This window comes from Pelecanus crispus, chromosome 2 (genome assembly GCF_030463565.1).
Source record: "Pelecanus crispus isolate bPelCri1 chromosome 2, bPelCri1.pri, whole genome shotgun sequence".
NCBI lineage: Eukaryota > Metazoa > Chordata > Aves > Pelecaniformes > Pelecanidae > Pelecanus > Pelecanus crispus.
Genome location: NC_134644.1, coordinates 59893548 through 59921030, shown reverse-complemented (window position 1 = coordinate 59921030; position 27483 = coordinate 59893548). Strand labels below are relative to the sequence as shown.

At 44.7% G+C, this 27483-nt stretch overlaps 1 protein-coding gene across 2 annotated transcripts; it reads left to right on the top strand.

Moving 5' to 3' along the window:
* The first annotated feature begins 1377 nt into the window (after window positions 1–1377).
* COA1 (cytochrome c oxidase assembly factor 1) lies at window positions 1378–25773 on the top strand. Of its 2 annotated transcripts, none has more exons than XM_075728244.1 (5): window positions 1378–1507; window positions 17667–17769; window positions 20674–20825; window positions 22734–22810; window positions 25468–25773. In XM_075728244.1, exons 2-5 carry the CDS (start codon window positions 17676–17678, stop codon window positions 25553–25555), a joined length of 411 nt encoding a protein of 136 aa, XP_075584359.1. In that variant the 5' UTR covers window positions 1378–1507; window positions 17667–17675; the 3' UTR covers window positions 25556–25773. The 2 variants fall into 2 exon arrangements, with proteins under 2 accessions (XP_075584359.1, XP_075584358.1); XM_075728243.1 differs by lacking the exon at window positions 1378–1507 and adding an exon at window positions 17308–17394.
* The last annotated feature ends 1710 nt before the right edge of the window (window positions 25774–27483 follow it).

Below are 27483 nucleotides of genomic sequence, written 5' to 3'. Positions count from 1 at the left end.
TACAGCTGAGCAGACTGTTTTGTCCAAAAGAAATATAGTAGGTGTAAAACTTGTTTTCAGAAGATGTCATTGAAGTTTAATTGAAAAGTGTCCTATTAATTAAGGCTGAGCGACCAATGGATGAAAGTCTCATTTCTGTTGGGGCTGTTCATGGTGATACTGTAACATTAACTCCTGCATGCTGGGAGTACTCAAGAAGCTGCTGTTGGGATGCCGTGGTATGCAGTTCTGTTACAAGCACACAGTCCAGTTCCTAGAGTTTAGCAAATGTTTAACAAGCTTTTTAACAGCTGTCTTGAAAATTGCCTGGCTTTGTATTGACTGACTTGCACATATTTCAGCCTGGTTTCCTACAGAAATGACTTTCTTGGCATGTGTGTTGTACATGTGTCCACATCTGTGTATATACAGTTTGGGAACCTCCCTCCCTGTTATAACAGATCTGACAGAGAGGCACAGGGTCTTTGAGATACTGAAGTTATTAGAATTTTGTGGAAGCAGGTGGTTGGGTACTGAAGAGGGTCTGGATCTTCTCTGCAGGGGAGAGGCTGCAGGGAACTGTGCTCTCAGTCAGCCTTGGAGACTCCAAGAAATCCAGATCTGGAGGATCCCAGGTTTTCTTATTCCACTTCTCACAGAGCTTACTAATTTAAAGATCTTGGCTGCAGCCTGAAATGTTTCATCTTTAAAAACACTAGCTCCTCTACTTTGTTCTTCCTGGTGCATGTACAGAGCAAAATGCTGCATGTGCAGAGACTGGTAAACGCAAAGTGCCATTAGGAGAATGACCGTATCTGTTTTCAGGTAGACTAGTTGGATAAACTGGTAAACAAAAAGTCCCAGCACATGGACTATTGTAGATTTATTCATTACCAACAGAGGAAGAGCTGTACAGGAGGAATGTCTATTATGAAAATTGTATTTAGTTGCAGGACTGAAATACATGGTCTGTTACCTGCTTTTTACAAATACTGCTAGCACTGTTCAGACAGCCAGCAGGCATGGTTTCGTGCAAAAGAGCGTGTGGTTATTTTCATAAGGTTTTTGTGAATAAGGCTGGACAAAGCTGCAGGAGATCCCTAATGTTTTTGATGGGTCTGCTGGCATGTCAAAATATAATGTGCTAACTTCTGGCTTTACTGTAAATTGATTATAAGGAAAAGACAGGCAGTAGGACTGACAGCACTAGATGTTGTCTTGGAGTGGAAGGTTAAGGGACCCTGTTGAATCCTTAGGAATGTCTGAGTATTCTTCCTCTGCCTCTGCTACATACCCACTCCTTTGCATTTTTTCTTTTGTTCTAGGTGGAGTCTGGATAAGAGCTGTCAGGAGAGCTTTTTAGCTGGATTGAGGCTACCAAGTGATAGTGATCTTGAACCACCGTTTTGGAAGAGTGGCAAGAGAAAGCCTGTTGTTATGCCAAGTGCTTTACAGGACAAATAACACTCCCTGCTTCCTCAGCTGCCTAAAAATCAAGCCATAGATATTGAGCTTCAATCTGAGTAAGGTAAGTCAGGCCTCAGAAGCCTGCACCCATTGCATGATTGATTTTAAAATAATTATAGTTATTAGCGTATCATACAACTGTTTTAAACCAAGCCAGGGGAAAAATCACTAGAGCACAGTGCTGTGTAGCTGACACTCATATTGCCAGATCTCTTCCTGTTGTACTAAAACTACAGGAAATGGGGCCTTGTTACTACACACTAGCACTGTGCTCATGTTGGGTTGCATTTCGAGAACTCCCTCAGTTACAGCAGTGCTGAGGCCAGAAAACTGCAGTGGACCACTGGAAAAGTCCTGCCCACTGCCAAAACCAGTCTTGCTTCTTGGCCATGACAAAAGCTCAAGATTTCTTTGTGCAACTTCAGTTTACTTCCTAAACTGGAAAGTGCAGAAGACATCTCCTAAGCTGGCCAGTTACTTAAGCGAATAAAGTGGCAGTCTACTGTTTTTTACTAGGGTTAGAAAAACAAGGATCAGAAAGCGATGTTAATGATCAAAGTGACAACTCTATCCCTAAACATACAGCAAGCTTTCAAAAACCTCATCTTGGGTTTTCCTTGCAATTTGCTGGGCTCCATTTAAGATAAAGTTTCCCCCAACTAAAACCTTGGTGGCTAGAGAGATGGGGGAGGAAGGGCAGTGTAACTGTCTGCTCTCCTTTTGCAAAGAGATGAAAGTTGTCTGGTTGCTCCAGTTGGACTTTAGGCCAGCATTTGATAAAACTTTGTTCCTTTGCTATTCCCACTAAAATCCTTTCTGGTGTCACACTCACATAGGCAGCCCTTTCCCATTCCCACATAACTGCCATGCATACTCTTGCTTCTTTATAAAAGTCCATTTGTGGCTTGAAAAGCTCGTATCAGAAACAAAGCTATTTAAATCTCTCGTGATTTCTTATGTTTATTCTCTTGGCATCCGAGCACAGTTGTTAAAAGTCTGAGAATGGTTGCTGCTCCCATTTGAATTTCTTCCCCTCCCCGCTAAACCAGGTGACATTTTTAGCTTCAAATTGTATAGCAGGGAGCATGTTAAACATCAGGTCCGAGATAAATGGTAAACAACATGATGGGGCTGCAGCTTTAGGTGCTGCTAACAGCCCAGCTCTCCATATTAAAAATCAACCACTTTTTTGGTTTAAAGTGTGAACAGTCCATCAAAAAGCTACATGAAATCCATTTTCTATGTGATGGAATGTATGCCTGCTTAGTTTACTTCCTATTAGGTTATTAACACTTACTGCATCTGTAACTGCTGGTTATTGAAGGAAAGACTTAACTTTCTACCAGAACCCTGGGACTGATTAAAACATTGCCATTAATGTTTAATGAGAAAGTTGTTACTTTCACCAATAAACTGTCTTAGATTCTTAGTCCCATAAAGCACAAATAGCACATACTGAATCATAGTTAACAAGCAGATTTGGGGGAAAACAGAGTCAGAGGAGTGCAGCTTGTTGCATAAGTAAAAATGATTGGTTGCTTTCTTCTTACTTTTCCCACTTTACCCACCAGTACTGGATATTATATATACTAACTAATATTCATCTCTCAGCAAGGCATCCAGACCTTGTAGGGCCAGTTCTTTCTTCCAGTAAGACCTTTGCATCATAAAACGTCCCAGACAAAATATCCCCAGGGGAAAATCCCATGCTTATAGGAACTTCCAAGCCAGGGTATAGCACCATTTGCTTGCCTAGCTGCTTGTCTTGGGTGGAGGAGAAAGGCCTGTTAGAAAGGAATGGCCAACACAAGTGGAGAAGAACAAATAAGACACTTGAGGGTGTGTCTAATAGATCCTGAGTATCGAGGGCAGGAAAGGAGGAAGTTTTGCTCCTCTTCTGTGCCAGTCTTGAGCAGAGGAGCAGATCTGGTAAATTTTAGTTCTGTATATCTATCAGCTACTTCTGCTATCTTATTGTTTGTACATACACACAATAAACTAGCCAATTCTGTCTTCTCTGGTACCAGGTTATACCTCATTTAAAGTGATTGGATTTACACTGAAGAAGCGTCACATGAGGATAGTAGTGTTTGAAGACTATGGGTCCTCATTACTAATGTTATAAAGGTTAAAAAAAAAATACCACAAGCTATTTCACAGTTCACTTACAATGAGAATGGTAAGAGCAGTGAATAGTGCATTTTATTCCAAATGTTTCATTTAACGAAGATTAAATACACATCTGAATACTGTCACTTTGAGGTACATTCCTAATCTGGCTTTACTCTTGCTTATAGCAGTATAAATCAAGAATTATGCTACTGAAGTCAGCAAAGTCATTACCCTGTATTAAACTTAAAAGAGAGTGAGTCTTGCTTTTTACCTCTACAGAAAACCCCATTTAATTCAGTATGAATAGAGCAGTACGTTTAAGTGCAATGCAAGAACAGAGCAAACTGATAAATCTGTGCCCTAAATTCAGTACAGAGTTCTTGAGCTGAATTTCCATCTGAGTACTCATGAACACTGCAGCACTAAATCTCCTTTTCCTGCAGTGTAATCTAGTTTCTTTTCCCCAGAAAGAATTATATTTTCCTTTTTGTAAACAGAGGCCACATGAAACACATGGTTGTCTTCTGAGCAAAAACCTCAAAGACCGTAGCTTATATATATTAAAAAAACAACAACCCACAAATTTCTGTTTTGAAGCTAAATGCAGTTTTTGGGTCTGTCAGCATTTTTTATTCCATACCGGTTTTCTGCATAGTGGAAAATATACACCCTTAGGAGGGTAACAACTATGATAAGTTGTTAAAAAACAAATTATCTAGGAAAGTAATTTTTTCCATTATGAAACTGGCTTGTCATATATTAGTGAAATGAGTTAGTCACATAGCACACCTTTCACAACCTCAAAAGAATTAGATTATGGCCCATACGTTCCCACGTGTAACAGGAGCAGCTCTCCTCTTTGTACATACACCACTATCACTCCACAGTTTCTGATTATGTTTTATTCATATGTAATCATAAATCACTCGCAGATTGGTCCAAAGCCTAAAACTAACCAAACCAGTTCATACTTCTGGCATGAGCTATTCTATTTGCACATCTTTCCAGATTAAAACATTTCTTGTTGTGATATGGAAAGATTCCAGGTACATGGTGTTCAACGGGAAAAGGTGACAGCATGACATTTAGGAGATGTATGTGTGGGGAGGGAAGAAAAGCAACAGGGAAAGAAAAAGCACGTTTGCTTTTGACCCACTCAGTAGAAGAAAGTCAACTGAGCAATAGCTACCCAATTCATCCTTTGATTTAGCACTCTGCTTTCTGGGACAGTTCAGAGTAGAGAAGGTTCAAGGGGCATCTCATCAATATATGCAAATACCTGAAGGGAGAGTGTGAAGAAAAGGGAGCCAGGCCTTTTCCAGCAGTGCCCAGTGGCAGGACCAGAGGCAATGGGCACAAACTGAAACACAGGAGGTGCAGCCTGCACATTAGGAAACGTTTTCTCACTGCGAGGGTGACTAAGTGCTGGCACAAGTTGCCCAGGAAGGTTGTGGACTCTCCGTCCTTGGAGATACTCAAAAGCTGTCTGGACATTGTCCTGGGCAACTGGCTGTAGGTGACTCTGCTTGAGCAGGGGGATTGGACAAAGTGACTTCCATAGGTCCCTTCTGACCTCAACCCTTCTGTGATACAGTGATGCTGCTTTGGTCTCTTGTCAGTGAGAAAGTGAGGCACCTCATTTTCTTAGTGGCTCCCTTCAATCAGGAACAGCAAATTTTAGAAATGCAAAGGGTGCTCCAGCAGCCAGGAGCTCTGGAAGGGACCCCAACAAGCATGTAGAGTTTGCAGTGGGAAAGAATGAAATGTTTGTGGGGCCAGGATGGTCAATGTTACATCTGGCAAATTAATAGAAACAAAGCAGGAGTGCAAGAATTACATACTACTTCCACTTCAATCACTCCAAGTAACATGTCTATCCTTTTTGTTTCAGGGAGGGAGAGCTGTGACATAACAAATAAATATACTTCAGGTATCACCTGATGACTACAGCTTTGTGCCAGTGGCACTGGGAGCACAGGAGGGATGCTGAGGACTGCTATGAAAGGACTTGTCATGTGCAAAAGCAAAGCAGAGAAATCTGGATGCCTGAATTTTATGACATTTCATTTCAGTGCAGACTACTGAGGCCTTGGTGGTTTCCGAGTTTATAATCATGGTTTTTAGACTGATTTACCATGTCATTCTCCTGCACAGGATGAAGATAAGCACATCAAGGGGTACTTAGGTCCAGGAGCTTTACAGTGCCAGTTGCTGGTACTGCAAGCTGTAACACTTAGCTCTGGCCATTGACCAGAATCCCAGACCTTGGGGCTGCACTGTGATCACAATGGGGGAAACGTAGAAAAAAGGGTCACACACCTCCTCCATCTCTTGTGACTAGCTTGTCTTCTTGAATGCCAGCTCTCCTACATGCTAAAAAATAGCTGAACTGGACTTAATGCAGTGGTGGGCAGCAGCAGAAGTTAGAAGGCAAGTTCAGTGCCAGGCTCAACACTGCCTTTTCTCAGAACATCCCCTTCCTGGAATGGCTTCCCATCAGCATGGCAAGACAAGGTGGCAATTTCTTTTTCTTCCTTAAGTGCATTTAGCAAAAGGGCAGGATAGAGGAGGCTGAAACTTTCACAAACATGAACTCTGTAATGCTAAGCTGAGTTCAGGCAAAGGTGCAGCACTTTCAAACCATACCTGCCTGGCACATTAGAGCAACCCTGACAAGCAAGGTACAAAAGTGCAATTGCAGCTTTAATGTCAGAGTAGCAAGTTGCTGTCTGTCATGCTGAAAATACAACATCTTGCCAAGTTACAAAGAAGGCATTTTTTCAGACTCTGCATTAGACAACCCTGTTATCAAATAATAATGCCTTCATCTTTTGATGGTGCCATTGGAAGTGGAGAAGGAGCTCTTTTCACATCTTGCTCTATTCTGCCTCCACTTCTAATAAATACAAGTGCCTCCAGCTGAAAAGCTCTGTGCTAAAGTGCCCAGGTTTCCCTAACGAAGACCTAAGAGAAGCACTGCTGGGGTTAACATATTGTTTTGCCTAGGCATATACAAGTGTATTGCGGAAGGCACTATGCAAATAGTGTTCACAGAGTTTATAATTTCCTGTTGGAACAGCAAAGAAAAGAAGGTCATTGATTTAAACCAGAGAATACAAATGATTTCCTGCCCACAAAGCTGCCAAATGCTTGGAGTTATTGATTTTTTTTTCCTCCCTGCTGCTAACCAAACACTTCTGGTCCTGTCATGGGCATCATCAGCTTATTGACTAAGTAAACATAACCCATTAAGCTGAACATTTTAAAAATAATAGAAAATTACAGTGGCTATAGTAAAAAAAGAAAAATCTGCATTCCAAAAAAATAAAAATAAAAAGAGAAGGAAAAACAGTTCCTGAAGTTAATTAACTTTTATGTAGATTCAAGTTTCTGGAATTTAGGTTTGCATCCAAAAGAGAGGGAAAGGAATAAATTGAAAGAAGACTGGGGAAAAAAAAGCCCTTTCCTAAAGAAGCCAAAAAGGGGAGGGTGCAGGGAAGTGCGTACTTCAAATTTTAAGACCCCAGGGAAAAGAAAAAAAATTATTGCAAAATTGAGATTGAAAGGGTAAAAAGGTGTGGCAGCAGCATGGTAAAGGCATGGTTTTATTTATTTATTTACTTATTAGCAGCAGGAGGTCTGTGCTGTTGTCTGAATATTTTTTTGAAGCCAGAGCCGAGCACAGCTGATGCCTGGCCTTGGAACATGTCAGTTTGAAGATAGCACGTACGGTATTAATAAATATAGAACAATACTTGCTGTCAAGTTGGTTACAAGGCAGTAGTTCACTGAAGGGGGCCTGACAATGTCAAAAAGCATTAGACCAGAGCCAGCAAATGCTTTATACGCTACAGCTGAACCCAAAAGATGAATTGATGCCCTGGATCTGACTTTAAGGCATCTGTCTGCTCTGGAGAGCGTGTGTTGAAGAAGCAGGGAAACAAGTTGCTTTTCTCTCCTCCTCCAACCATCTGCCTACACGAGGAAGGCAAGGAGCAAGACGTGAGAGAACAAATCGTAGCATGTTGTAAATGGACAGGGATGCCTCACAGACAAAATAATCTTCAAAAGTAGGAGCACACGCTCAGGAGAGGTGTTTAGAGGCAACTCTGCACAGCAGGGAGACAGCTACCAGGCTGGACACAGCAGAGAGGGCTGGCTTTCCCCTGGGACAGGCTGTTGGAAGTGTGGCTGCAGGCTTCCCTGGCCAAGAGCCTTGCAGTCCTTTGGTGTGAGAGCTAGCAGTGAGAGAACAGCCAGTCGGAAGAGACCCCAGGAGGGAAGTAAACAAGCAGATTACAAAGTGATGAAAAATAAGGGTATCAGCCTTCTACAGTGACTTAGAAGAAGGTGTGACCGTTTCCTCCACCCCCTCACCCTCATGCCTGTCGACTGAAGAATACTATTAAGGCAGGTAGTCACAGATTATTAATGACCTGTTAACAGCTTCTTTAGTTTTCTAATAAGTGCCAACTGTGGCTGCTGTAATTATTCTGCTGGTCCTACAACATGCCCTGTGCCAGGCTGCAAAATACTTTTTTTTTTTTCTGGAACACATTGTCGTGCCTCTTAACATGTGTGTACTGCACATGGGCAATTCCATACCTAAGTAAAATTACATCGTAAGCTGTCAGAGCATCTTGCAGCCATTAAATGTCACTATCTGCCAGCGAAGTAGGAACCAGGAAGTGTTTAGTCACTTATTCTTACATGTGTGAGACACCCTAAGTTTATGGTTTTAGCCACAGTGATACAGTGAGTCAGTCTCTCAGCTGCTTATGAAACCTGGGAGCACCGTCTTGTGCTTTGCCTGCACTGGTGTTGTATGAACTGCAAAAGCCACAGCTAAATTGGAAGTAACACTGAGTAGGGGCTTTTTCTGTCTAAGCAGAGGTCCCTGGGAGTGACATTGTATAAAAGCGATGGTATCTCTTTATCACTCTTCCTAATTCCCACAAAGAGAGAACTGAGTAGCATGCGATGAGAAAACAAAAACAAACGGAAAAATGTGTGTGTGTTGTGGTCAAAAGCAAAGTCTTTCCTCTGCAGCCTTCAATTTAAGAAGTCTGTGGGCATGGATCCCAGCCAGCGTCATTAGCAGCAGTGGTTCCCCGCTAACTGGTCCTGTTTCCTTTTCTAATGGATCACAGCACACCTATGTGTCTCGTGAATGCCACATTTGTCAAATTTCATTGTATTTAGTCCTTGGTAATCTAGCATTTGATCCACAAACCCCACTAACAAGTATTTGAAGATTATGGTAGCAGTAAGTTTATGAGGAAATAATGGAAGTTGTTACCAGCCCTGTTTGAAAGATAGTAGTGAGGGTGTGTCTTGAAAATGCCATAAAGCAGCCTAATTTTCAAAGATCCTAGCACTTTCAGGAAACAGTGATCCTGTAAAGGTATTGCCTGTTGAACACACACAAAGCACCTGATGTTTTGAAAAATCTCACCCATCAACAGAATGTAGAAGTGTGGTTTGTGCTTCTGTCTGGCTCTTGGACTGTCACACCTCCTTGCTGGACAAAGCCCTACGCTGTAGCTCCATAGAAGAAGCTTGTCCCCGTATCCCTAAATGTAGGTTCGCTGTTGGAAACAGCCCTGGAGTTGCGTTGAACCTGTCTAGGCTGATATGTTTTAGCCTAAGAGAGGGGATCGTGCATGGGCAGGGACACAGCCCAGGTCGCTGGAGACCAAGTTCCCAAGCTGGCACAGGCTTCCTGTGAAGTCATTCTGTGATTTTTCTGCCACAGCTCTGCAAAATGAAAAAAAAATCCCTGCCTTCCCTAACAGGAGCTGTAGAAGGACCTACAATTTAGTGAATAAAATAGAGACATCATTTAAAGCATTAAACAGAGGGAGATTTTTTCCCTCAAATCTTTTCCCACACATGTTCTGAGGAGGAAAATATGGATTGCAGTCAGCTGTTCTCTGAAATTCCTCTTGCCCTGACTAATTTTTGGAAGAGAAACTGATTCACATCCAACTGTCTTGTGAGCATCCAGCATATCGTTTCCTTTTTCCAAGGGTGGATGGATAAATCAGTAGCTACTCCTCAGATCAAGTTAAAGGTCTGACTCAGATGCTGCACGTGCAGACCGTGTGGCAGGTTCCACCACTTCCTTCGCCCTTTTGCTCTCTCCATCTCCATTTCGCCCAGCTCTGTGCATAAGTTAACAAGCCGGTTCTGTCTGAACAGAAACCTTCAAGTATTGTGGGAGTTTATTTTCTTTCTTTTTTTAATGGTTCCCATCATAACTTCTTTTTTTTTTTTTATTTTTGCCTTTCTGGGAATAGAAAGTTTCTAGGTCAGAATCCCTGTTGGTCTTGTGCTGATTTGGTGTTCAATACTTATTAAAAAGTCACAAGTCTTTGAGGTTATTTTTTCCCCAGATCTTAATTTGTGTTAACAGATTTAGCTGATACTGAACCAGTTCTGCTCATATGGGCAAGGGCCAACTTCTGGAAACGATCCAGGTGTCCAGGATGTTTGAAAGTAATTAGTGTTCCTCAAAGCCCTAGGCTTTAAGTGTTGATCTGCTGTATTTCAAAGGGACTTGAGTTTAAGAAGGGTAGGGTCAGCATTGGCTGAAGGAGGAGCCCTTCTGGGGAGGGTGTGAAGACTGGCACTTGAAATAAACTTACCACATCTGAGAATCTGGGGGGATTTAGGGTAGCGTTTTATTTATTTTTGGTTTTCGGTAGGAAGTATGAATAAGAGCAAGGTATTTGTGAAGTGCCAAAAGTATGTACTGCTGTAATACTATATAATAAAAGGCATTATATCAGCAACATGCTTGGCCTTAGGGCTGCAAACCTTCCCATCTCTGCTGATATTTTTAAAAGCTTTGTAAATTGGGCTCCATGCTGATCATGGCAGAACAGATCACATCTTTTACCCCCTCATTTCCGGAAGCAGACACAAGGGAACAAGCATCATATGATTTACACTATGTTCCTGCCTTAAACATTTTTTTCCCTGTGACTGCCTCCCCTGGCATTCAGTTCCTTTAGGTCGTTCTCTACCACGTGCCTATTTAATGCATGCATATGGATCATATTATTGAAGCTAGTAAGACTACAGACAGGCATAAGCCTTATCAGGATTGGAGTTGGAGACTGTAAACTTCCAGGCAGGTACTAACTTTTAACATAGCCATGTACAGTTTCTAGCCCAATGACGTCTGCAGTACTTCTATGAACTTTTGTGACCATTTTCTTTTCTCTTTACAAGGTAAAATGTGACCTGTTAGCCAAGAAGGTTATTACAGATTCCTTGTGTTTCCTGATGTTTTTTCCCCATCTCGGGATTTAGTAAGTTGACTTTAGATAGGTCATTGTTTTTGGCTTTGAGAACTTGTCAGCATCTTTGGCATAATTAATGTATTGGACACAGATAAATGCCCACAGACTGGCAAGAGCCAAGTAGTTACCACTGCACAGAAAGCATTGCAAGCTCTTTGATCTTTCCATGAGAAATGGTTTGGCACTCTTCACTGATCACTTAACCTTGCAGGTTCAGTGAACCTATTCTAGGAAACTATATACAGAAAATACACATCACACTATGAAAACCTCCCTGGCTTGACAGTCTACTTCTTGCTAAGCTCCTGCTAAGCACAGAGGGCTATTCCCTCTCATCCTAACAGCAAGAGACACTCAAAGGACTATATTTGCTATTTCTTTATGTGATTCTTTTAACGTGCCCATTTGGAAGCTGGGCTGTGACGCATGCTGTGGGGAGGCATGGGTACAGTGTAGAGCAATTCTTTTGAACCTTGGATTGCAGCACGTATGACCTCACTCCCGGCGGCAGGGAAGCCAAGAAGCTGTCCTATAGTTTTCTCAGGTAAACCACTCACTGTTAAAACTGTAAACTACTTCTTTTCTTCCTGCACCTTGGATGAAACTTTTTCATTTACTCTACTTATGAATTCTTACTCTTAAATCCTTTGCAATCCACCTCTAAAACACAAAAGGAGAACATTCACACCTCCCCCCCCCGTGGTGTCTAATTACAGAAACATACAATTAGGGATGTTAATGACAGATTATTAACCTATAACGCCATGCTCCAATAACAGCAAAAATGGGTCACACTGTAGGTATAATTATCCCGCTTCTCCAATAACACGCCCTAGTCGTGCCTTTTCTGCGATATCCCTCATACTCCAGCACAAAGCATGAGCAGCTCTAGTTGTCTTGGAGGATGATCTGGAGTTGGTTGTTGAACTGGCCGGCACAGGAGCCTGGCCTTCAAAAAGACTGAACAAGTGAGGTTGTAGCATCTTTGCAACTTAGGAGAAAAGCAAAAAAAGGATTTAGGCACCTGCCTTCATTAGCCACAGTTAGGAAGACAGACTCCATTTCACAGAGGGCTAAACTGAGGGATGGCAGGAGAAGGCTCCTCGGGCAACAGGAACGGTGGCCCCACTGTTTCTGTCTGCCCAGCACTGTGGTGATGCAATAGTCTGCAGGGGAAGAGTGCACGTAGAGGGCTGAAGGTGGGCAGGCAGGAGGAAAAGAAACGTGGTACAGGCGAGCCCACCGGATGAGACTCTGTAGCTTAAGAGCACGTGGGGTAGTAGTCTGTGACAGTGGAGTACAAGAGATGTATGAAGATATATAAATATATAGAAATGTGCAAATGAGAGCGCGGAAGAGAGGAGAAAAAGGAAATGAAACTCAAATATCTGTATGCACCATGTCAGGCTTTGTACTAACTGAGCAAGCTACCTGCGTTGTAGCGTGTCCCAGGAGATGCGATACAACTACAAGAATGAGGTGGCTGTTTAGGGTCCTTAATCAGTCTATTGACTAGTTCCACTTTCCTTGTTAATTAGCTAGCAGCAAAGGCAGAAAATAAACTTAACGCAGTTACCTGGCTTGCCAGTAGTCTTCCTCATACAAAGACTTGTCCCTTCAAAGCATTTTAACCGGAGCAAGTTACACGTTTCTAGGAACCGATCCACAAGGAGACCCTGGAAGGGACCATTTCAAAGCTCACTGTAAAGGTATTTTACCTCCCTAAATGCCAAAATATGCCCTTTCAGTGCATCTGGAGAAGAACCACTGCGCCGGGGCGGGGGGGGAATATTACTCCTACTTCTGTTTTGACCGAATTAAGCAAACTTCATTCCTACAAGTTTCTGAGGTTTTGGTGAAAGCAGATCATACATGCAAAGTCTTTGGTATTTCTGAACATGCTGTCAGGGGCAGAATTTGTGCTGTTATTTCTCAGAAATGAGGTATATAGTATCTTGAGACTATTTCTCTGAAAAAAAGAGGAAAATAACATGCTGAAATGATGATCCTGTCGTAACACTTTTGCTGTACTGTCCTCTCTTTTGGTGACAGTACCAGTAATGAAGGTATTTTGTAGACAGTGAGTGTCAAGAAGCTGTCTCTAAAATGTTGTCCTGGCATGTTATTAGTATAGAAATTGTCTCACACCCAGATGCCTTATGGATCTTACAAGATCGATGGATGGGCAAGAGAGCAAGAATGTGAAATACAAGCGTGTGCTTGTGCTTGTGTGTAGTTTGCCTCATCTCCTGTGACTTCCGTGACTACCTGGGTGGCTTGCAGAAAAGCTGGACCTGGAGCTGACTCAAATCCCACCAGCCCAAGGAGAGTTTTGTTGCAGAAGGGTTAGGCAACAGTTCCAGCCCTGAAGTTAGATGCTCAGGTCAGTGTTCAGGCCTATTGATAGGTTTTAACTTAATAGTAGTCTTTTGTCACACATATTTAGCATGTCATGATGACACCTCAGGACTACAGTGTTTCAAAGTGGTTTAAAGGCTCCCAGCGGCTTGTATTGGTGGCCGGGCAGTATGTTGTCTTGGCCAGGTGGGTATACAGTGGCCCAAACTGAGATAGCCAGCAGTGATCAGGCTGAGTTTGCATGGATTGAGTTGCTTCTCTCTGATTTCAGAGCAATATTATTGTTTGCTGTTCGGTCTGCAATAGCACCCAGAAACTGGAGGTGCTGGTGGAGGGAGCTTGGTAGTGCCAGGAGGAGGAGAAGGAAGAGGACGTGCCTTCCCTAAAGAAACTGCAGACTCAGCTCCCTTGCTTGGGTCTGAGGCAAATAAAATGAGTATTTGTGGCTTAGTGAGAATACCTTTGCTTCACCCCTACCTGCCTTTGGTGGAGATGCTCGAGACCAACCTCTGCCACACAAAGCTCAGAGACCAAAACGGGAAGTCTGAATTTGCTGAAAAAAGGGAGAATCTCTTCAGCCCAGCCTATTTTTAGGAGATCCTCTGTGGAGAAAACAAAGTCTAATTAAAACCAGACTCTATTGTTGCAGTAACCCACCATTTCACATGTGACCCTGGGAGTCTTCCACCTCTCTGGGTTTGTTAAATCTTCTTGTTAGCTGCCTGAGTCCTGCTTAGTTTCAAAATCAAGCCTGAATACTACCTTCTCCACCATATCTTACTATTTTCAAGGCACAAGATGAACATCACCCTTATTAGGAAGCTCTACTCTTTAATATTTGGTTTTAGAGAACACTACTTCTGATGATTTAATGTCTCTTCTTTTGGTAACTGTAGGCTCAGTGGTTTTGTGTGTGCTAATCTCCACTTAATCTTTCTTACCGCTGCAAATAGCACGGGGGAAAAGATGTTTTTGCAGAACAGTGTAGCTTGGAAATTGTGCTTTTTTAATTACTGACTGTGAAGGAATCTGGTTTTCCACAAGTTGACTTGCATACTTTTTAGTGGTATAACAGGTTCTGAGGGGAGATCTCCACCACAGATAGCAACATGAACTTGCCTCCTAAGGAGGCAATTGCACGTTGTATCTATTAAGATTCTCCTGAATGCATTGTCTTACAGTTACTCCCTCTGTGGCAAATGAAGTCAAGGCGGTTTGGCCCTTCCCTTTAATAGCCTCTACGCTTTGCAGGCTGTGAGTAATTTTCAGAAAGGCCCAGGACAGGAGGCACACTTCTGGGCATGTCTCTGCTTCCCTTCCCTAGTGAGCCACCTCCATGGCACTTAGCAGAGCAGCAGATGGGAGCAGCAAAGACATTTGGCCAGAGGGCAGAAATCCTACTGATGAGTCCTTGCAGACAACAGCTCCTTACTATGTTTGGGTCTTCCGCAAGCTGACACCACTAGTATCTCCAGTATCATCATTCAGAAGTCAGCAGCAGCTGCATGCTGAGGGATGCTCAAGGATTTGGATGCAATATCCAGACATCAATGCCACAAGGGACCACAATGGCAGAGAAGGGGAGCAGCAGCCCCCCTGTGAAGGATGCACTGGGCTCCAAGGACACCTCTGTCCTTGCTTTTAGATGCTAACAGGGAATTGTGGGATCAAAGAGAAGGTTTGCAAGGTCTTGAGGAGCTTGTTAAAACGCGTAGGTTTGAACCTTTTCCCGCAGCATGCTGTCATAGGACTTGCTTGGGAAAACAGCTGAGAAACAAGTGGGAGGAGAGCATCAAGGGCTAGCCTGGGGATGGGGTGGTCCAGCCTGCAGGCTTTCCACTGTGACCGAAAGCAAGCAACAGAGATATTCTCCCTGCTATGGCAATGACGACCTTTGCGGAGCCGGTGCAGGCTGCGCAACCGGGGTGTGCCTCAGCCCCCGACATCCTTGCCTCTGTGGGACCAGCAATGGGCGATGGCTGCAGGCAGGGGCAACACATCAGGAGCAGCCAGGACCACTGCATGGGACAGCAGTGCCTGCCGGGATCACCATTTCTCAGCTGCCAAGCTCCCGTGCCAGATGGCACTGTTTCAGCACGGCACCATCGGGGCACTTGCAGCCACTGACCTGCTGCGAGCGGAGGCGGTGATGAGAGCGTGCGCGAGCATGTGACTGATCAGCACGAAGCGCCTCTTACTTTCCATCCCCTTTGTTTGAGTGTGAGCAGACTGTGAGACCTAACAAACCTCAAACCTGCTGACAGCAAGTTGCAGAGCCTCTGGTTTCCTCCCTTTGCTCGGCAGGTCCCCTGAGCCTTGGTCAAAACCTCCTCACTGGTGCAAGAGTTCCGCGTCTTCCCACTTTTACTCAGCAAACTGCCGGCAGCACCCCCACCCCCAGACATTTGCGTTCAATTACCCTGAATTTCATCACACCAAGCAAATTTTGCCTGGCTGCAACTTTGAAAGGGGCAAAACCAAATACCGCAGGTCACAGCCTGTTATATCTGATCTGCTCTCCAGATTTACCACCTTTTGTTTTTCTCCCCATTACGTGGTGTTGGTGTTGGATCCTCCTCCTGGCTGGACAGATCTTATGGGAAGCTGTTATTAATCAGATTTTGCAGTTTGAGGGGGAGGAAATAATGTTATAAATTGCAATTTAAGGAAAGTTGCAAACACAAGCGGGCGAGCAGAAAGCTGTCGCTGTCCTTGTGAAATGACTGCCACTGATTCTCTGTAAAAACACACTCGTACTTCCTCTGCTGCAACTTCTCACGCCACTCAAGTTCCCCAGGGGAAACGAAGAAGAAAACTCATCAGAGAAACAGATCAGGAGTGAGAGAGATGATGACTGACTGTACCAATGGCACAATATGGGGATTTTGGGGGCATAAAGCAGACGTAATAGCCATGTGCTTCTCTGGGTTGCTACCATTACTAGCCATCCATAAATCTGAAGTAAATTAAACAGTAAATATTAAGAGCTCTTAAAATCAAGGAAAGCCTTCAACTAAGGGATAGCATGCATTGCGACTGAACGCTAGTGCCAACAGGGCAGTGGATGAAAGTTGTACCTGGGTTGCATTTACCATTTCCCTTGGGCTAGAGGACGCAAGAGATGGTGTATGGGCATGTCAGCAGAGCAGTGAGCAGAGGGAGGCTGCCCATGTCACCCTGACCCGGCCACGACAGGAAGGAGTCCTGACATTTGCCTCTCCACCCTCTCTAAACTGTAGTGGTTGGCTGAGCAATACCTGACTAATGCATACCTGATGGATGCTAGAGGTGGTTTTCACAACAGGACTCAAACGGCCTTGCCCAGGTCACATTTCTGTAACTGGTTTGGGCCTTGGTTTATTAACCAGCTCTTGCTGAGCATAACATTTAAGTCACACCATCGTGGCACAAGGATCGAGATGTGAAGCCTTTGGGATTAGAAATCCCATACAGCTTTCCCAAGTATTCAGATGCCTATGTGCCTACATCAAAAAGGGCAGCCTTTTGCTAATTTTTTGTTTTGTTTTAAATTGCTGTCAAGAACATTCCTCCCTACCATCCCAGCTGTGAGAGAAGCAAGAGCATAAGCCGATACTCAGATGCTTGGTCAAGTCCCATCCTGCCACAGCCTGAAGCAACGTGCTACTCTGCCCCACTGACGACTCAGCTCAATTCCTACTAACCTGCAGTGGGCAGGAGCATTAGCTCAGGCTCTTCAGGCCACACAGTCCCCCTCTTACCCAAACTGTGGAACTGTTCAGTAGATCAACTTTCTCAGAGGTGTTTCTCATTCTGCTGGGTCATTCATTCAAATGCCAAAATTGTGACTCATTAAAAGGGCAAGCTTGGGCTGGGGTGGTGCAGGAAGGAAGAAAAATAGCTTGCAAGAGCCTTCCTGTTTATCCACAGCTTGGGAGAAAAACAACACAACAGAATATACACACACCCTGGCTCCATTATCTTTGCTGGCACAGTGCTGGCTTGGCTCTGTCCCTTACCACTCCAGGCCAAATCCAGCCCTGCCACGAGCGTGTTTACTTTAGAGGAGTTTACTCGAGAGAGAAATCCGGCCCCCGGAGCCTGAATGCTTGCAGTGTGCGCGCGAGCGCACAGGCACCGGCAGCCCCTGCGACAATATGCTGCGGCACTGGCCCCCGGCCACACCGGGGAGGTCATTTTCTTCTCGGCAATTAGCAAAGTGGTGGCATCGCTAAAAGAAGTTGAATAAACACATTCAACCCGGCTGGGTCCCTGGTTTGCTCTGTTCTCACCACCGTTCCTTCTGGGCGCGCGGTGGGGCCCCAGCGAGCAAGAGCCCGATGCCTGTGCACTGTGCTTTCATTCAGGCCTGGTTGGAAAGGGCTTTTAGGAAAGAAGAGGAGGGGGGAAATAACCCTTTAGCTTTCTTCTTTTACAACAAATGTCTTCCCTTTTTCTTTTCAGGGAGGAAAAATGCCAGCTGCTCTAAGAAAACTGCAGCAAATGGCTGTTTTCATGGGACTGTTCAGCGGCGGGGGATGCATCGTGATGTATAATCTTATGCAAAGTGAGTCTTGGTGCTGTTAGCAACCTTATTTCTCCTTTGCCCTTTTCATTTGCTTTTGTGTAGCGGGGAAAATAGCAGCATGCAAGATGTGAAAAGCAGATGAAGTTAAGGGAAGCGTGGCTGAGCCTCTGGGTTCTGCCTCTGTGGGCTCTGCTTTGTTCAGCCCCAGGGCTGCTGCTCTCCCAAGCGCTGCTGCATGCATTTCCAGAGGCGGGTACTGCATAGGAAGCAGGCTGCTGTGGTCAGGAGAAAGTCTGGTTTCTGGGGGGGGGGTTCGTGAGGATGAAGTGAAAGCTTAGGCAGTAATGCAGGTTTCGTTTCTTACTGAGATTTTACAACTGGGCAGGAAAAGAGGACCATCTGTGAGAAGGTATTAAAGTCTAGCAGTTTTATCTCTCTGTGGAGCTGGCCCTTAAACACAAAACGCCTGTGAAGTGCTAAGACATCATCAGTTTCTCCTGAATGAAGGGCAGATAAGAGCACTCAGCACTGAGAAGACCAGGACAAGGAGAGAAAAGCTAGACAGGTGCCACTGCTGTTTACAGACAGCTCTAGTTGCTACACATCTTTGGCCAAGAATCCAAATTATTAGTCCAAATGGTAGATATTTAGTTTTTCTAAAAGTGTTTCTAGATACTTAGCATCAGACCAGAAATAGTCTTTGCCTCTTGGGGGGTGCTATAGGCCTCTTGCCCCTATGCCTCTCCCTTGCTGGTACTACCAAATGATACTGCTTTTCTCATACCCTTATATCAGAGGATGCTGCCAGAAAAGTGTACCCAAGCCTGTTCCTCAAGCCCTCAGATAGGCTCTGAAGCCTCCCCTTCATTTTACAGGTATTAATAACAAATTAGACAAGGCTGGAAAGCAGGCTTTAATCTTAGGCAGCTCATGCCCTCAAGCTCTGGAATACATGACAGATATACGATCCTGTTATGCTTTAAAATACTGAATTGGTCTTTAACAAGGACATCAGCATTTTTTCATTTTCACCTTCAGTGTTATTATCTAGAAATCTTGGGGAAGGGGGAGAGGGGAGAAGTCGTCACCCCCTGTGCTATACAGAAGGTTAAAGGGCTCGTTCCCCGCATCACTGAGCTGTGCAATCAAGTGGCACAACTTCTTGTTCTTTTGCAATATCAGTGGCTGCCCGGTAGCTGTCTGATAGCTCGGTGACGTGTGGATAAGCCAGCTGGGCTGTTGAAAGGACACTTTCTGCTGCAGAGCATGGCCTTCTGTAGCCTCCAACAGACAGGGGAGCCACACTGGGACCCTTCCTCCCTTGGCTCGTGCCCAGGGTTATCCCAGTGCACAGAACTGGCCCATACTGGGACTTGTGAGGAGCAAGTGGCTTCCATAGTGGTGGGAGCAGGGGGAGAGGGGTGCTTCCCTTCCCTTCCCTTTCCTTTCCTTCAGGCTGAAGGAAAGTTTGCATGCATGTGGTCTCTGTGAAAGCTTGTACAAACACTCAGGTAATCCTATTTCTACTCATTCTCTTCACCTCCACACCCTCCTCATGGGAGCAGTCTCCCCAGCCAACCCCAGCATCCTTTCAGCTCTCTTACTGAAAATGGGTGGACAAATGGATTAGTCAGGCATTTTATGTCTGCTGCACGAGATGCTAACAAGGAACAGCTGAGAAGGAGCACCAGGAAACCTGAACCCATTATCCCCTCCAACCTGCAGGATGAGCACAACATAGGTTTAACGTGGTTTGGGTGGCTGCTTGCCATGATCCATAGGCAATAAAGTGCTCACGTGCTGCAACCACTTTTGCTGGAGCTCCTTAGGATGGCCCAGGGGGCCAGGGAGGACCAGGGCAGGCTGCAGCGTAGCAAAGCTGTTTCTGTGCCAACTGGATGCTGCCTGCTCACAGGAGATGCCTCTAATTAGGGAGAGGGGGCAGCATCCTTCTGCCTCACGCTCCAGGAGTAATACCAACAGGCAAGAGACCAGGAAATAAACCTTACACCTTGTTTTAAACCCTTTGGAAGGTGAGAGCAAAGTTGCCAGAGTAAGATTTTCACACATGCACACTCTTAGCTTAACTCTGCCCCTCTTGATGTCAAGCGAGTGAAGTTAGGCTGGCATGAAGCACATCTAGAAATCTCAGCAGGCAAGCCTTAAAACTGTTTATAAGCAAGTCTCTGCCTCCATAAGGAGGGTCGGCACATTTCCAGCCTCACAGCTCTGCATTGTGCAGTGGTCACCAATGGACAGCATTTCCCCACTATAGATAGTAACCAGACATTGATAAGTAGCAATTTGCTACAATTGTCCTCCATATGCCAACACTGCAGCATCCAGTCTACTGTGCTATTGTTGCTGCTTGACCATTAACTCTAATGGCGCTTCTTTGTCCCTCCTTTTTAACGTAGAGTTGCAGTTTCAGGGCTGCCACTTGAAAAGCTGTACCAAGACCACAACAAGTTTCGCAGCAGCGGCAGCTGTTCCTGTCTCACACCAGTATCTGCAAAATATCCTCTGTTCTTAAAGTATTTTCTGTGCCTCTTAAAAAAAAATTGAATTACATTCAGAACATTTTCAGATATTCATCCTTATGCTTTTTTTTTTTAAATTTTTATTTTTGTTCCTTCTAGATGACATACAAACGTATGAGAAGCAGGGAGACACAGCCATAAGCTGAACTGTATACCAGTATGGAACAGGCTATATTCAGAGCCCTCTTCATTTAAGTGAGCTGAATAACGTTACAGCTCAGCACTACTTCTCTGATATAAGGGTGTGTTTCCTCCTTTAGCCAGATTTCTCCTCATTAATATTTTCAGAGTGTTTTTCAGGGAGGGTGTGGTAGCCTGGAGGAAATGTCTTTTCTTTTTTTTTTTTATTTATGTTTTCATTTTAAGTGGACAGTCTCTTCACTACCCTGTTTCTCTCACCTAGAGGGCTTTGCCAGGACCCAGTATTATCAGCAGGCTTTGGAGCAATTGAACAGCAATCCCGATGCCCTGGAAGCCCTGGGCGCCCCACCTCTTAAAGTTCACAACATCCGACTGACAGATGGGAGTAACCGTGTGGACACAGAAAGAGCACAGGTAACGCTGGGGAGGTGGTATCACAGGGTGGCTTCCCAAGGCGCTGGGTGACAAGAGATCATCTAGGAGATTTTCAGCAGGTCACGAGTGACTTGAGGGCACTGGAAAGCAGTAGGGCAGGATGCCAGTTGATTTGGAAGAGGAATGGCTTTCCAGAGCATCTGTGTTCTAATGTGAGGGACTAGGAACAACAAGAGCAATGTGTTCACATTGTGCTATATGGGCACATCACAGAATGCCAAGGGACCTCCCAAGTCAGTCGATCTCCCTCCTGCTACTGTAAGCCACAAAATGATTTTCAGAAATGTATCAAGATCCATCTTTAAAATAGCAGCTGCCTCCCTCTTCTCCCCGGATATGTCCCATGCTAGTTTTTAAAGCTTTATTCAGAACAGAGATTTATAGCTGCTCACCAGCTACACTGTGGTACAGCACAAATGGTATGGTTTTTAAAAGCACCTGTAAGTCTGTGCCACAGAGGATGGTTGCCCAGCGTGGGGCTGAGCACTGGGGTTACATAGTGGCTACAGAATGCTGCGCTGGGTGCTGAAATATTGCACAAGGCTGCCTTGTGTCAGCCCAGGGTTGGGGTGAGGCAAACCTCGCAAATACAAGTCCACTTCCACTCTGGATTGCTGCCTGAAGAGGACTTGCCATCAGTGTTTTCACCCGCTAACCCAGGCTGCTCTTCCCTAGTTTTGCTGGTGACACAAAGTGTCCCTAGTGACCTCTCTGAGCAACTCACTGAGGGATCTCATCACATTTTAATAATTTTGTTCCTCCTAGTGACTAGTTTTGAGTCCTGGGGACCAAGCAAGGGCAGTAAGGGATGGGGCAGAAGGGGGGCTGTCAGGGCAAGAAAAAAAATCAACCTTTAACCAACTCTCATAAAATTCCACTTTCCGTCTTGCTCCAGCCAGGCTTCACCCACATGATACCCTAGGCCAAAGGGTTTCTCAATTTCCCAGGTTTTAGAGATTCTACAAGGCAACATATCTAAGGCCAAAAACGTGGGGGAAAAGCACAACCTCTTTATACTGATTGAAAAGACGACAAGAACCTGTCCTACTGACATTTTCCTGTGTCACCTTTTAAGAATGCTGGTTGCTCGGGTGACTCAGGGTGAAGTCAAACCCTGCCTTCCGCCAACCTCACCCAGGACACAAACCACCAACTTTCTTCTCCATGCTCAGGAGCATTCATGTTCTCATGAAATAAACTAGTTAATCATCATTAATGATTATATCATAGATCAATTTCCTGACTCCACAAAATCCCTAGCTCCTGCCTACTGAGCCAGCTGGAGAACCCCTGGCATTTTCCCTTTGTGATTGCAGTACCACCAGCAAACACTATGCTTGAGACATTTCTTTTATTCAAATGTTAGACCAGGTGCAATTAGCTGTGGTCAGTGCTGCAGCTCCTAGCTTTGTTTGTTAAACAGCTGAGTGGTAGAATTTGTGACACTGAGAAAAATCATTGAACATCTCATTGCCTCGATGCATGTTAATGGATTGACCAGTAGAGGATCTCAACCTACAGGCTTGTTATGGTTATGGGAACCTCTAGCCCAGTGCAGGTCACCTCTGGATCACCATGCATTCTGGTAAGGAAAGGTGTTTGCTCATAAATATTTCAGAGAGTGAGTGGTTTTCCCTGGGGGTTGCAGCTGTAACACAGTACATTCTTTCAGCGGAGAGAGATTAATGTGTGGCAGAACAGGCATACTTGTATAGCCATGCACACGTTAGCCACTTGAAAAGCTTAGTGAAACTCTGAAATACATTAAAAAAATAAAATTAGGGTTTAAGTTAAAAGGGAGGTGTTGTGTCTTTGACTGTAGGAGGAGTAAATATCCATTTCAGTAACATGCTTCACTGACTCCTTAACATACTTTTACATCTGCAGATAAAGTTACCAGTATCTGGAACAAAATCAGCGGGGTACCTCTATATTAACTCAGAGATGGACCACTCCCGTCAATGGTGCGTACTGGGAGAAATGTATAGAGAGAAGGAGGTAGGAGGAAAGAGTGGGGCAGGATATTTGCTTTAGTCATCTGTGTTGCTGAGATCATGCACACAAAGGAAGAGAAAATTCATGTCTGAAGGTCTTGTGAAAGGTTATTACTGTTACTATGACAAAAATGTAAATTAGTTGATAAATACATTGAATTCATCCCTATGAATACAAACAAAACAACATGAGCCATTCATTTGTGTGAAATGTGTTCTACAAACTATAGCTCAGTATATATACAAATACAGTGAGCCAAGGCAACATATTGTCCCCTCCCACCCCTCCTCCCCAAGAAGGTACAAGGCTGTTGAATAGTAGTCCTAACTGTAGACTAGTATCATGTATTGCAGTAGGGGAATTATCTTATACAGTACATCAGAGCCTGTCAAGGTGAGCTAAAATTCATGCAGGATTTTTTTCAAGCTATCCAATAAACACAGTCTTTATAATTAAAAGTGCTAGAACAGATGTATTACAGTAGAAGGATGCTCTGACTCCACATCATATAGTAGCAACTTTACATTTTTGTAATACTGAAGCCTGAAAGCCTCTCTTGTCATGGGTAAACCAATTCCTAGAACTGAGCAAAGAATTACTGCATGAATTCAAAAGTCCGTCTTCCATTGCAAAAGAGGAAATTTCATTAGATGCAAACCTCCTCACATGTACTTGTTCGCAGAGTTTGTTAGGCACTTCTGTTAGCTCTATTTAGAAACCCAAAGCTACAACATTTTTGCTCAGCTGCCACCAGCCATATGGTAATGTTTTCTTTTCATAATTATATGAGCATGACTTAACTGTATTTCTCTTCTGGACAGCTATGGGAAGTAAGGTGTAAAACAATGGGAGGAAGGCACTAGGCTGGGACTTGAGAGGCTCAGGGCCAGACCTGGCCTCCTACCTCGTGACCAGAGATACCCCCAGAGGTCCCCAGCCACCTTTCTTGCACACCTACGCTTCCCTGGGCACCTGGGCTCTCATCTCCTCACTCCTCTTCATCCCCTTGTCACAGATGGAGGGAAATAACAGTTCACTCCTGTTTGACTGAGTTACTGTGAGGATAACTGCAAGATGTTAAACTACGGCATTAATTGAAGTACATAATCTCTCTGAGTTTTGTTTTAAAATGAGCTCTCCACACATTTCCATCTACAAACTCAAGCGGAAAAAAAAAAGTGCATCTTCTGTAAAAGGGTTTGCGGCAGACAGATCTGTCAGACTCAACCATCTTGGCTTATATGTGGGGTCCTGTGCACAGCTCTACTTGAGGCAGGACTTAATGTCCTTGCACCCAGCTGAGGAACTAAGAGTAAAATAGCTTGTTCCCATCTGCTCCACAAAGAGGAGCTCCTGAAATCCCTGAGAGAAGTAACAAACATGTAAGCGGGCCATTCTGGTGGGGCTCTGCTGAGCATGCACGTGTGTGCTTGCAGTGGAGACCCAGGAGGCAACCAGACCGATACAGACACAGTAAAACGGCACCGGGAGGTGAGCTCTATCTGCAAAAGTAGTTGAGGCTCCCAAGCCATGGAAATGCTTCAGACTCTTGAGTGAGCAGGCTGTCCATCAAGGGTTATTTATTTATGTAGTTATTAAAAAAAAAAAAAAAAGAGGGCAACTTAAAAGAAGGGAAATTAGGAGCGCGTGAGCTGGTTTGCACCTGGGAGGGAGCATTTGCTAAGGCAGAGGCAGCACAGGGATGGGGATGGTGCCCAGGAGCAAGGGCAGCCGAGGCACCAGTCCTGCAAAGTGACATTTGCCTGCCCCGAAGTGAGTGGAGGGAAGGGCCGAGACCCCAGGCCATGCTGTAGGGAGCGAGCAGTTGCTTCTTCAAGCCCTATTTTAAACGAGGCAGTTGCTTGTCCCAGGTCAGAGGGAGGCGGAGGGCTGGTGAGGGAAGAGCCCTGCTGCAGAGCCATCACACAGAGGTGCGGCAGCCTAATTACCTAATTGTACGTACTTGGCACCGATTCCCGCAAAAGCAGAGCTGGGTGAGTGCCAGGAGCTTTTGAAAAATTCCTGTCTTAGTACCCTGGAAGAATAGTCCTTCCCAGCTGGAAAAGCAGCACGAGCAGTCTCACAGAAGTGGGTTTGGAGCAGAGCTTAGAGGAAGGAAAAGGCTCCCCCTCAGCTTCCAACAAATGCAGTTTCCCCTTTCCGAGTAACCACCTTCGTACCCCATCAGGATTTCAGCAGTCACATTGAGTGATTGCGCAGTGTTCAAACTCCTCCAAGCCAGGATAATTCCTTAGCAACACAGTCTGGCTCCAAGGCTGGAGAAGAGCGAAGCAAGGAATGCGCCCGCAGGTCGGAGAGGAAGAAAGGCACCGGGTTGCGGGGAGGAATGTCCTGTCTGAAAATAGCTAGCAGGATTTTATTTGGGTTGCAACAAATAGGAACACGCATCCCAGCCCTTTAAATTTGAGCTGTGCTATGCTATTAGGGAAAACAGCTTTCAGAAGCTGGCACTTGCGAACCAAGTTTTAAAACACACGAGAGAATTTTTAAGAGCAATGAATGCATGGAACGATTTGTTTCTCCATGCCAGCTGCTTCTACACTGACTTTACTACTATATCAAAAGTGATTGAAACAAGTTAAAAATCTCTTTTGGTTTGTGTCAGCTGGTGCCTTCAGGATGTCACCTTGAAACTGCGGGATGGTCAGAATATTCCAGTTTACCATTCCCAGGTGGAAAGCATCGGTGTGTGAGAAGGCTAAAAATCAAAGGCAGCTGCTTCTCCACCTCCATTGTGCTGAAGGAGCCATTAATCCAACGTATCCTGCTGTGTCTGTGAATGCACACAGTTGTCACAAATGACAATTTCACTTAAGTGGGTGCTCTCAAGACCATTTTCTCTCTAAGACTGACCTCATCATTGTCATAATTTCTTTCTTTTGCTGGTTTATTCATGTGTTCAGCAGAAGCCTAAAATAAATATATTGCAAAAGACTTGCTGTTCCAGAGGAGTCATATGTTATGCCCTGTGTGTACTGGTATTATGAATTTGAAATAAAGAAACAAACTGCCAGGAAACTGAGCTTTTCTACAATTGCAGACCAAAGTCAGGACAGTTGGGCTGCTCTGTCATGGCTAGAAGACTAAGTCAGCTTCTCAAAGTGATTCCCTTGCTGCTTTGGTTTTCCCCCATTTCTCAACAAGGTGTCCTAAAGCAGGAGAGACAAAGCAGCAAAGGTGAAGCTCAGCAGCAGTCCCCTCCACTGCTAATGAGTAAGTGTCCTGGTTTCGGCTGGGATAGAGTTAATTTTCTTCCTAGTAGCAGGCATAGTGCTGTGTTTTGGATTTAGTAGGAGAAGAATGTTGATAACATGCTGATGTTTTTAGTTGTTGCTGAGTACTGCTTATGCTAGTCAAGGACTTTTTCAGCTTCCCATGCTCTGCCAGGTACACAAGAAACTGGGAGGGGGCACAGCCAGAAGAGTTGATCCAAACTGACCAAAGGGCTATTCCATACCACATGACATCATGCTCGGTATATAAACTGGGGGGGGGGGCGTTGGCTGGGGAGCCGCGATCGCTGCTCGGGAACTGTCTGGGTATCGGTCGGCAGGTGGTGAGCAATTGCATTGTGCATCACTCGCTTTGTATATTATTATGATTATTTTACTTTATTTTATTTCAGTTATTAAACTGTTCTTATCTCAACCCAGGAGTGTTTCTCACTCTTACTCCTCCAACTCTCTCCCCCATCCCATCGGGGTAGGGGGAGTGAGTGAGTGGCTGCATGGTGCTTAGTTGCTGGCTGGGGCTAAACCACGACAGTAAGTCACGTATCAGGTAGATTTGCACCCTCACATCATTAAAAGCCTCATGAGATAGCAGAGGCCACTCATTGTAACTTACGAGTTCCAGGAAAAGGCTTGCTACTCACACTGCTCACACTGAAGGTCGATGCAACAGAAGAAGCCACTGTTTCACAAGAGCACTGCCTGACACAATTTCGGGAGAGCACCTTCACTCTCCCACTTCTGCTTAGGGAGGAAAGCACTCAGGAGGTGCAGAACAGGTAAGATACTACCACAGTTCAGTCAGACTACAACAAGAGCTTTTGATTGTGCCTTCATTCTGTCAATGCAGCAGCTCAACAAACAGAGGTAGAGAATTGCCTGTCACCAGGAGCAAGTTGAGGAATAAGCAAACAATCCAAATTCCACCCCCACACCAAAACTGCACATTCAAACAAATTGCAAAGCCTAAGGAACAGCATGAGATGGTGAAGAGACACAAGTAACTGTCCTGCCTTGAAGTAATATGCAAGCCACTAAGAACATCCAAAAGAAAGAGTATCTTGAATTTATTCAGAGCAGATTAATCAAGATGCAGCTAGTGAAAGGCCAGAGCTTACAACACTCAATTCCCTTTTCCCCTCCCTCCACCCCAACATCCAAAACCGAGTCCTAGAAATCCACCAAAGGCACAGGCAATGCAAAGCTTTTCAAGAGTAATGAGTATTAGATAGAGAAGGGACAGCTGGAGCAAAGAATCGTTAAAGACCAGTGAGCATTTTCCTGCTTGACAATAAGCCAGCAAACTGGGTGAGGTGGCTTTTGAACAAGTCTGAAGAGCAAATGCCAAAGTCAATAAGCTTTAGTTTGGGATTCATGAAGAGCTGCCAGGA